This window comes from Heliangelus exortis, chromosome 22, assembly GCF_036169615.1.
Source record: "Heliangelus exortis chromosome 22, bHelExo1.hap1, whole genome shotgun sequence".
NCBI lineage: Eukaryota > Metazoa > Chordata > Aves > Apodiformes > Trochilidae > Heliangelus > Heliangelus exortis.
Window position 1 is genome coordinate 3,680,458 of NC_092443.1, and position 10,101 is coordinate 3,690,558.

Genomic DNA, 10,101 nt, shown 5'->3' on the forward strand with positions numbered 1-10,101 from the left:
TGAGTTAACAGAAAACTGAGCTTCACTGAAGGACAGGACATGCTGTCTGCATGGAGCTACCACAGACCCCTCAACACCCTCGGTTCTTCAAACGAAAAAAAATAATTTAATGGGTCAATGTACTCAGACATGAGTTTTGAGCCAAGAATCAGCCTCTTCCCCTTTAGGTCACTTTCAGTTTTATTTCTTAGGTATCTTATGCATCAGTCCCTGTTACAAGTCACTTTCATCACACCTTCTCTGTGTTTAACCATTTCCCTGCATTGCTTTGTCTAAAATGTGGTTTCTCCTGCACATCATTTTAATCTGATTTTTGAGCTCTTTTGTGTCTCAAAGCAGGACTGAAGGAAAGAAAATACTCTGGGACCACAGAGGGGAAACAAAATCTATACAGTAGATATGTTATGCCACCAGTTGCAAACAGCAAATCTCTGCAATCAAGGGAACACAAACCTGTAAGACACTGGATTTCCTAGTGCCCAACAATTTGAGGGTGGGGATCCCTTAACAACCAATATTCCTAAAGTCAACAGGAATTCTGGCACAGCTAACTGCTGTTAACAAACTGCTTGTGATGCCTTAGAAAAAATTATACAGCCTGTCACTGACAAAAATTCCTCCGATTGAAGTCATCTCAAGGAAAGGGTGGAAGTGAACTGCAATTAACCTCCCTCCTTCTGCTGCCCATCATGCTGTCAGCACGTAGCTGTGCTGCACTGTGCTACTGTGCTGCAGAGATGGCTCGTGGCCGTTCCCCCCAGAGCACACACTCAGCTCTCTGCAGCATCCACCATCTCAGCCTCCACCTCGTGAAGACTTCTGTCCTGATGGCCCAGTGTCCTCTCTATCTCGCTTTTCACTTTAAGCTGACAGTTCCAAATGGCATTCTGTACACTCTGCAGGTCCCAGTGGGTTCTCAGCAGAGCATCCTCCAGCGTGAAAACGCCGTCGCGTATCCTTCGCACTTGTGTGCACACAGCAGATGATTTCAGCTCCAGACCAATCTCATGAACTACTTTTCGGAGGTACTGCTGAGTCTCATGCAGGCAATGGATTTCTAGAAGGACAGAGAGATTCTTTTAGAAGAAGCAAGTGGCACAAACTCAGACCTTGTCTGTAAGTCCGGACATCACCTACATTTCTGCTGAAAGAACTGGTTTGGTAGAAGAGGCTGTTTAAGATACAGCACGGTTGGATGATGATTTTCTGGGATAGTGCAGGGTGTCCTAGCCTCTCCCAAAGTTAATATTTTAGAAAACAAACCCATAGACAGAGTAATGTAGAAATGTAGGTATTTAAAGGGGATAAGAAAAGCTACCTTTTTAGAAAGACACATAATTGGTAGGGAGTAGAAGACTGGCTGCAGGAATGCAAACCATGCTTTAAAAAAGAAAAGAGAGAAAGGGAAAGAAGGGAAGGAAAGGAAGGAAGGCAGGAAGGAAGGAAGGAAAAGAAAGAAGGCTCAACACTGAAATTCATTATCCTGCAAGATTGGGATAAGGAGCAATTTTGCCCCATAGGTATTAATTATGTGCATTTTCTTGTCTCAGTCCTCCAGATCCGAAACTGGCAGGGAAAAAAACCTGTGACTGAGGTGTACAGTTGACATGATTTACTTCAACAGCTTCAATGAGGGTTCCAGATCTTGCCCTACTAAAAAAATCTTTCCACCACAAAAGACTTCCTCTAATGAGGAGATGCTTTTTGCAACTTTGGAAGCAACAAATCTAAATTTTCTCCAGGGACTACGAGTTAGTTTCCACCAACTCATTTTGCATTTAATCACAAATAAGAAACTGAACTTGACCAACTTATTTGCCATAATACATACTCAAATACTTCCCCAGTACATTTTGTACCAGTCCTACCTAGCTGGAATTCTGGAGGTGCAAACTGGAGGCATCGGATGGCTGTGATGATGGGAGGGCTTTTATCCATGGGCCGAATCAACCCTTTGACAGCCAGCTCATATGCCTCTTGTGTTTTCATATCAATGTTAGAATACCTGAAAAAAAAAGAGCAACACAGACACTTAGTACTTCTCTTCAAAGAAACCCAAAATATCTCCACTCCCAGTAAAGCAGAACTAAAATTTTTAATCTTAAAGCTGCCTATATATTGAAGTTTTGCATATGTTTTAATGCTACGATGTGCATACTGTTGGTAGTTTGGAAGGCAAGTACTTGGTCATGTCTACAAGACATTTTTGTGGGTTCTAATGTAGGTAATAGGTCCTAAAAGAGCTGGAGATTTCAGGATACAAGGACACTTAACCACAACCTCTTACCAGAGTTCAGAGCACTCAGAGTAACTTCTTTCTGTTCCTTTCTTATACTCCAACCTTTAAAGACTTTGATTATGGCAAACAAAATGATCTCATTTGCTTTAATGCCCAGCAAATGGCAATCAGAAGTGGTCAGCTGCCTTTCCCCCCTGGATACATACATCAACAGGGCCTTATGATTTGTTCCTTGAATGACAGCAAGAATCCGTTCCAGCTTCTCCCTTGTGATATGATCTGCAAATATTAGGGCAGAAACAAAGTCTCAATTATCCATCCAGAAACCGTGAAGAGAGAGCAGTCTGAAATGTGCCACCAGGGAATCACTGTCCCTTTGGCACTTCTTGCTGTCCTGTGGCAATGCACAGAGCAGCACAGCACTGGACTGCACAGGGAAGAATCATTTTGATTAAATGATTTCAGGGTCCTCTCTTCAGTTTTTCTTATCAGGTGTTTGAAGAGTTTCTAACCACTCTCTAGGGATAGAGAGATCTGGGTCCCACCCAGTCCAGGGGCAACCACTCTGATCAGGACTTCCACTGGCTTTCTGTATATTGTGGTTGTATTTAGCTCAGGACTGTGAGCTTGCTGTATCTACAAATAAAAACTAGAAAGTGTTTTAGGTGTTTATCTTTGCAATTTACCAGGTTAATTGCTTTGATATTAGGATGCTATTTGTTTGGTGTTCTGTTTGTTGGGTTTTTTTAAAAAAAGCACATCAATTTCTTACCGAATGTTGTCCTTTCTACTAGCTTCCCCATGTCTGAGAAGTCATCAGTGGCTTTACCAAACAATCCACCCACGGTGTAAGCCTTGAAGAAGGGCAAAGAGTACAATTTATCACAGAAATACTGCCAAGCAGTTAAGTAGCAATATTCTGCTATGCAGCTGCCAGCAAACAGACTATGATGATGTACAAAAAGACAGCAGCATCCTCTCCTCATATGGCTACGTGTGGATGCTCACATGAACGATGAAATTCTGGAACTTGGAAAGGTCTCAAAAGCAGAATCACCATCACAAGGTCAGTCTGGGGCACTGGGGCAGGAATCAAGTGGGTGGTTACACTCGGATGTTCTTAGGCTGTTCAGAGCCATCACCTACCTTGGTCAGGTGGCAGTTGTACAGAGCAGTGAGCAGCTTGTTCCCATGGCCTATGCCCAGAACTGAAACACAGAGGACGGGGAACCTGTTATTCAGCCACACAGAAACTTGCATTCCTTTACACAGTACTGCACACTCACTCTTCTTACCCCCTGGACAGGGCTGTATCTCCTCAGAAGTCACATCCAAACAGTGCAATTAGGCCCTCAAAGTACAGCCTGTCATTACCACCATGCTAAGGCTGTAAGTAGGGCACCTGGATGTTCCCAGAACTTTCCACCTGGGTACCTCAGTGCACTTGCTCAGCAATGTCATGGACACAGCAAAGCCAATTCCAGCAGTGGAGCAGCAATGGGGGTTACACAGGGGTTACACGGGGGTTACGTGGCAGGTCACTAATGGCATCACAGGCAGGAGCTTGGTGTCCCTTTTGTGCTGGGTAGAGGGGAGCTCCCATCTCCTGGTGTTACCAGTCTCTTGCTGCATTGTTTCTCAGTCTTTCAGCATTTATACTCCCAGCTGGGTGGTAAGACCCGGGGTGTAGGTACCGCTGTGTCACGGCTGGGCATTCACCCCTCCTTCCCCACGTGGAATCCCATCACCTCACAGCCAGGGAGATGCAGTGCCACTCCGGGATGAGACCCACCGAAAACTCCCGAGGATTTCACGTCCAGTCGGTGACCCGCTCCGACCTTCAGCTTCCTGAACCGCGGGCCTCGGACTGCAATGGACTCAGAGTCGGGAGCGGTTCACAGTGCCCATCAACACCTCTGCCACCCCGGGGCTCCCACCGTCCCCCCAGGCCAAGCCCCCGCAGCTGCTCTTACCGAGGGGGTGGTCGGCCAGCATCGGCACCCTGGTGGCCACCAGCCCGGGGGCCTCGCCGTCGCTCCCTCCCGGGGCCGGTAGGAAGCGAATGTGTTGCCGCGGGGCGCGCCCCGGCGCCGCGTTCAGCTCTGCAAGAGAAGCGGGGAGCGGTCAGCGGGGTCCGGCAGCACCCCCGGGCAGGCAGGGTCCCCCCCGCCCCCTCACCGCGCAGCAGCCGCGTTTCTACCGCGTCACGGACTCGGCCCCACGCCACCCCCGCCGGCTTGTAGACAGCGAAGAGCCCGCTCGGCACCGCCGCCATGCTGGACCCCCCCCTCTGCCCCCCCCCGTTCCCGGTCTGCTCCGCTCCGCCCCGCCGGGTCCTTCCGGAGGCTGAAAGGATCCGGATGCTGAAGGGTTCCCCATGCTGCCGCTACTGGTGCGGCGGGCAGGGGTCCTGCTGCTGCGGGCAGGTCCCTCTCCCCCAGGCAAGTTCCTTCCCCCCCAGCCCGTCCCCCGCGGGCAGCCCCAAGGGCGTCCCGGGCACTGCCCGCCCCGTGTCCCTGCCCCGGGCCCGTTCCTCACCCCCCGCTCCCCGCAGGCAGAGCCTGTCTGAGCCACAGGACCCAGGAGTGGGCTTAGCGGGGAGGAGAAGGAGGAAGATGAAGGGTGCTATCGGCTGTACCCCGGGCACATCCCCACCAGCCCGCTGCAGAAGGCGCTGCTGGCTGCCGGCTCGGCGGTGATGGCTCTCTATGATCCTTACCGACACGGTAAGCCCAGCGAGGGGAGCTCGTTCCACCCAAGGTCTTTATTAATGTCCACTAAATCCTGCCCCGTGTTCCCCTGGGAGTTTCTCAGGGGACTGTTATTGCTTCTTCTGTTGGTTGGACATGTTGTAAAGGGGCAAGTGCAAGGCTGAGACCTGGCTCAGGGCAGGGGGCTGTGAAAGGGAAGGGGTGAGGAATCGTAAACATTCCCCAGTTATTTATTTCCTCCTGATACCTCGAGATCCCACCCAACACCATCTCACTTCTCTTTGGTCTCCAAGACCTCACACCTGCTCGTTCCTACATCCCTTCCTGCAGATGTCACTAGGTCAGAGTAAGGTTGAAGATCTATAATTCCTGGGGTCTCAGCTGTGCCACAGGCTTCCTGCCTGCTCCTGACCACGCTCCATTTCCTCACCTGCCAACTGAGGACAGCTGGGTGTTGCAAAAACCTCTCTTGGGTCATTCTCTGGTCTCTCTTGCAGACATGGTAGCAGTCCTTGGGGAGACCACGGGCTGTCTTGCCCTGCCCAACCTGCGAGACAAGATGAAAAACCACCCTGAAGGATACCGCATCCTCCAGTGGGTCCCTCCACATCCTCCCTCCCTTGCTGTGTGGTTCATGGTGGGTCAGGAGACACAAGGCCAAACACATTCCCTGGGCCGTTTGAAGGCAGGGCCCTGCACCTGAAAGCAGAACAAGCATTTTCTTAGCTCTACCACTCCAGGTTGTTAATTTTAATGTATATTTAATGATCACAAGAGCTGCGTGTCAAGTCTTAACAGCAAGAGCACAACAGATGCTGGGCCCAGCCCCGTTTCAAGCACTGCTGCCTGTGTGTTCTGCTTCGCTGGTAGAAGTGGCTGGTGCCAACAAAAGATGTACAGGGGAGAAATCCATGGATTTCTGTGCCTGCTGCTACATCTCCTTGCACTGGAAAATCCAAGCACAGGGCAAATGCCTGGGAAGGGCAGAGGCAGGGGATGGTGGTTTCCAGGGGCTCCTTTTCTCCAGGACATCCTCCTGTGGGCTTCAAGGGGAGACTCACTAACCTGTGTTTTGCTTTCAGGGAAAGGCCTCGCATCCGTCTCTCTACCCTGGACATGGCCAGACTGCAGGGGCTGCCAGATGGCTCCTTGGGACGAGAGTACATCCGGTTCTTGGAGGACAACGTGAGTGTGGGGCTTCACAGGCTCTAGATGATCCCTGTGCTGGGAGCACGGATGAGCTTTAGAGAGAGATTGGGGCCATGGAGGAACCTGCAGGGAACCCTCTGGGAATGGGAGGAAGTCAGGGGGGTGGGATGAGATGCTGGGTGTTGGATGATTCTGGATTTGTCACCAGTGCTGTGCAGTCCTTCATTTTTATTTATGTAAATGGCACTGACCCCCTTCATTCGGGACTGGGAGATGTGCTGACAGAGGGGGCCACGTAAGAATGAGATCAGGAACTTGAGGTTTGGAGGGGGCTGAATTGGACCTCTATGAATTTGTAGAAGGTTTCTCCAGACACCCGGATGCCCCCGAAGTTCATTGATGATGAAGAGCTGGCATATGTGATCCAGCGGTACCGGGAAGTCCACGACCTGATGCACACCCTCCTGGGCATGCCAACCAACATGTTAGGTGAGTGGCAGTGGGGACAGAGGGCTGGTGGCTTGGCCACCTCTCCTGGGACTGGAGCAGGCTGGGCTGGTCAGACTCCTTGATTCTCAGCCCAGGAGGTGTGCGGGGAGGTTTGCATCATCCCTGGCCTGCATTGCTGGCCCTGTGGTGACCAAGAGCCTGCAGGATGTCACCCTTCCTCTGCTGGGAGATGCTCTGCCTGAGCCCTGGGTGCGGGCAGGGGGTGGGTGGGTGGATGGGTGGGCGGGTGGATGTTTGCTGCTTGGCAGGGAGGGTGGCACCGAGGGAGGGATATTTCACAAGCTCTGAGCAAAGGCAGAAGTGGAGGGCTCTTGGTGGTTCTTTATCTGCATGTCCCCGTGTCCTTTGCCCTCATTTTGTGTCTGACTCAGCATCAAGTTGCAAGTCCAGCCTTGCTGGGGATCCTGTGGGAACCAGCATGTCAGGTCTCCTACGCAGGCCTTGGCTGAGCTCTGGTGGCATTTCTAAAAGGTCTGTCCCATGCTGAGAGATGGGGAGAGCCACACAAGGGCTGAGGCTTTGGCAAGTGCATTGCTAAAGATCTGCAGGGAGCCAGCCTTCCTGCAAAGTGTTTCCCAAGCTTGTGTGCCACTAAACATGGGGTGCTGATCCCTCACGGGCCCCAGGCTGTCTCTTGGGTGGGTGGGGCTGAATGAAGCTCATCCTGACACGGGATGAAACCATGGCCAAGCTTGGGAAGCATTCCTGTCATGGAGGAGGAGGGGATGGGTGTGTAGCCATCCTTGGGAAGGATCAGACTGGCTGGGAAGGGGATGCCTGGCCCTGGCTGGCCCTCACCCCAGGCCTCCTGCCTGCTCATGGCCTCTCTGCTCCCTCCCAGGTGAGGTTGTGGTGAAGTGGTTCGAAGCCATCCAGACAGGGCTGCCCATGTGTGTCCTGGGAGCAGCGTTTGGCCCCATCCGTCTCAGTGCACGGTAGGAGGAAATCTCTGCCCTGGGGATGTGCCAGCCTGGGTGATGTTTTTCAGTGTCCTCTGGGGACAAAGAGGGGACACTGCTAGTCTGCAGGAGAGAGTCAGACAGAGGTTGCTCATGTCTGCTCTGCCCCTGTGACCCAGGGAAGGGTCGCTGGTGGGAGGCATGGCTTTGCCTGGCCACTGAAGCAGAACCTTCGTCTGCTTCCAGCCCTGACTGTCCTGTGCCAGGCAGGAGGAGCAATGCCCACGCCTTGCTGTTCTTGGCTGGGCCCATGTTGAGGGCCAGTAGGACCACTTCAGGGCTGTTCCTTGCCCCAGCACATGTTTTGGTGGTCCAGCACAGTCTGGGGAGTGCAGAACCTGAGGTCCAGTCTTGGGTTTGCTGCTGACTCTAATCTTCCCAACACACTTTCTTATTCTGTGCCTGTTTCCCCTGTGAGGATAAGCAGGAGGGATGCTAGAAGGGTGGGAGGGGTACATTGCACACTTGGGTTGAGCATCTGCCTGCGGTGAGGAATCAGAGAAGGAAATAAAAAACAAATCCTAGAAATCAAAAATGTCCCTTTGTTTGTTCCAGAAAGCTGCAGGTCCTGGCCACAGAGCTGATCCCCTGGGCGATTCGGAGTGGGCGCAATGCCAGCTGTGTCCTGAACATCTACTATGAGCAGCGCTGGGAGCAGCCAGTGGAGTCCCTGCGGGAGGAGATTGGGATCTTCCCACCCCCGGCCATTCGGGTGTGAGAGCTCAAGTGTGGGGGCACAGAGGGGCTCCCCGTGGGCAGACTGCAGCTCTCCTCTGCCACACTCCATCTGCTGCAGCCCAGGAGTGCAGCGTGGCTCTGCTACCAGCCACTACGGACCTGGGGGCTGAGTTTTCTCCTGCCAAGAACTTGCACCCTCCTGTTGGTAAAGGCCAAGTGGCCTCTCTCTGTGTGGTGACAAAAGTTGACCCTTTTTGCTGTTTGTGATTCAGTGGAGGGGTGGCAAGTCCTGCCATGGTGTTGCTAGGTGGGCCTGGTTGCTCAGGTCCCCCTGGTAGCAGTGTTCTGGTTCTGATGCTCTGAAATGCTGGGGTGGGGAGGGAGCAGAGCTGGTTTACAGCATGCTGAAGCAAACCATTGTCTTGGCCTTCTGCAGCTCTAGAGCTGTGTAGGTAAATCCCATCCTTCTAAGGAAGATCAAGGAAGCTCTTGGAGCCACCCTGTACTGGAGCTAAACTGATTTACAGAGCAGCCCAGAAGCAGGTCTGGTGTGTGCAACAGTGAAATCCCATCTTGTACTGGTGCCTAACTGGTATCCTCATGGGTCTTATGGGCTCTGCCTCATGCCTTGGAGAGCACTGGTGTTGGACTGCATGCCCACAGCAGCAGGCAGGGAAATACCTTTGGATAGCGTCCCAGCTGGATTGTTTTTTGGAGAGCTGATCAGAGGCTGCCGTGTCTCCCTGTAGTCCCTCCCCAGGAAAACCACTGAGGTTTTCAACAGGAGCCCTCCCCTCCTTGGGCAACAAAATGACGTGATTGGGAATTAGGGACTGAATCCTGAGAGCACAGAACCGGTGGCTGCTTGCCCTGTGTCTGGGAGCTGATTGCTGTCTGGGTTAATTAAAGAGAGCTCCTGACTGCCAGCGGCTGGAGTGCAGATCTGTCTGATGTGAGGGCAGAGAGCTAGGAGGCAGGGGGCTCCTTGTACATGCGGTTTTGCTGTTGAATTTCCTTCTTGCTTAATAAAATCCATGGTGGAGTTTGTTGTTTGTTGCCCCTCTCCTTCCACCCCCTCTCCCCTTCTGTGCAGGGGATCTTATGTAAAGCCTCGCTCCAGCGCTACAGAGATGGCACATCATGTAATTTTAAACTGTATCTGCTCAGCCTGATCACTTAACGGCCTCTGCATCCTGCTTGTCGAGTCTGCGAGATGGAAAGCGGGCAGGGAGGGGGGGGGGGAAGGGGAGGAGGAGGGGTTTTTTTCGCAGGTTGGGCACAAGCCAGGTGAAAACTCCTTGGGTTTGGGGACGTACTCGCTGCGGGCCAGCGGCAGCTTCGTCACGGCCACTGGCAGCTGTCGGTTGACCGTACAGCTTGGGCCGTTATGGGGGTGTGATAAAAATAAATACCAAGGGAGCTGATGCAGCTGCAGAACAGCGAATGGGCCCGCTCGGGTCGATCACGTTTAGTTCTATGATTCTAATTAATTTACCGTTCTGCGATTGTAATTAATCACCTGGGGGGAACACGCCCCACAGCTCCTCGGGATCACCTCCCAGCACGAAGCTCCCCTCGCCGGGGTCCTGCGCAGCGACGGCGGCAGCTGCCGGGGAGGGGCCCGGGTGCCCCCGCTCCTCCCGCCGGGGCTGCGGTGTCGGAACCCGGGGGAGCGATCGACAGCGGCCCCGGCGGCAAAATGCGACTCTGGTGGGACTCGAACCCACAACCTTTGAATGGCTCCCGTCAGACGCTAGAAGTCCAATGCGCTATCCATTGCGCCACAGAGCCCTCGCTCTGCCCGGCCCCTCTTACCGCCTCTTACCCACACTCCGCTCCGCCCCGCCCCACCCCG

General features: G+C 53.0%; 2 protein-coding genes and 1 non-coding gene across 3 annotated transcripts; 1 reads left to right on the top strand and 2 right to left on the bottom strand.

Annotated features, from left to right (window-relative positions):
- Window positions 1-162: 162 nt before the first annotated feature.
- Window positions 163-4,562, bottom strand: TRUB2 (TruB pseudouridine synthase family member 2). Its single transcript, XM_071765793.1, has 8 exons — window positions 4,418-4,562; window positions 4,213-4,341; window positions 4,032-4,106; window positions 3,386-3,447; window positions 3,012-3,093; window positions 2,446-2,518; window positions 1,869-2,005; window positions 163-1,057 (listed from the first exon to the last, which is right to left on the bottom strand). Exons 1-8 carry the CDS (start codon window positions 4,512-4,514, stop codon window positions 771-773), a joined length of 942 nt encoding a protein of 313 aa, XP_071621894.1. The 5' UTR covers window positions 4,515-4,562; the 3' UTR covers window positions 163-770.
- Window positions 4,563-4,616: 54 nt separating this feature from the next.
- On the top strand, window positions 4,617-8,427 carry COQ4 (coenzyme Q4). The gene is made up of 7 exons (XM_071765794.1): window positions 4,617-4,717; window positions 4,823-4,965; window positions 5,448-5,544; window positions 6,033-6,135; window positions 6,459-6,588; window positions 7,451-7,544; window positions 8,124-8,427. The coding sequence occupies exons 1-7, from the start codon at window positions 4,617-4,619 to the stop codon at window positions 8,284-8,286; spliced, it is 831 nt and encodes a 276-aa protein (XP_071621895.1). The 3' UTR covers window positions 8,287-8,427.
- A 1,521-nt stretch (window positions 8,428-9,948) lies between these two features.
- Window positions 9,949-10,037, bottom strand: TRNAR-UCU (transfer RNA arginine (anticodon UCU)). Its single transcript is given in 2 exon segments — window positions 9,949-9,984; window positions 10,001-10,037. It is a non-coding gene; the product is annotated as a tRNA-Arg (tRNA).
- Between the last annotated feature and the right edge of the window lie 64 nt (window positions 10,038-10,101).

Bases quoted from the DNA above. Each gene is read 5' to 3' on its own strand.
- TRUB2 (XM_071765793.1), bottom strand. From the start codon at position 4,514: ATGGCGGCGGTGCCGAGCGGGCTCTTCGCTGTCTACAAGCCGGCGGGG. The intron at 4,107-4,212 runs GTAAGAGCAGCT...AGTCCATTGCAG, and splicing joins GCTGGCCGACCACCCCCTCG to TCCGAGGCCCGCGGTTCAGG. The intron at 1,058-1,868 runs GTAGGACTGGTA...CTGTCCTTCTAG, and splicing joins ACCTCCAGAATTCCAGCTAG to AAATCCATTGCCTGCATGAG.
- COQ4 (XM_071765794.1), top strand. From the start codon at position 4,617: ATGCTGCCGCTACTGGTGCGGCGGGCAGGGGTCCTGCTGCTGCGGGCA. The intron at 5,545-6,032 runs GTGGGTCCCTCC...TTTTGCTTTCAG, and splicing joins GAAGGATACCGCATCCTCCA to GGAAAGGCCTCGCATCCGTC. The intron at 7,545-8,123 runs GTAGGAGGAAAT...TGTTTGTTCCAG, and splicing joins CCCATCCGTCTCAGTGCACG to AAAGCTGCAGGTCCTGGCCA.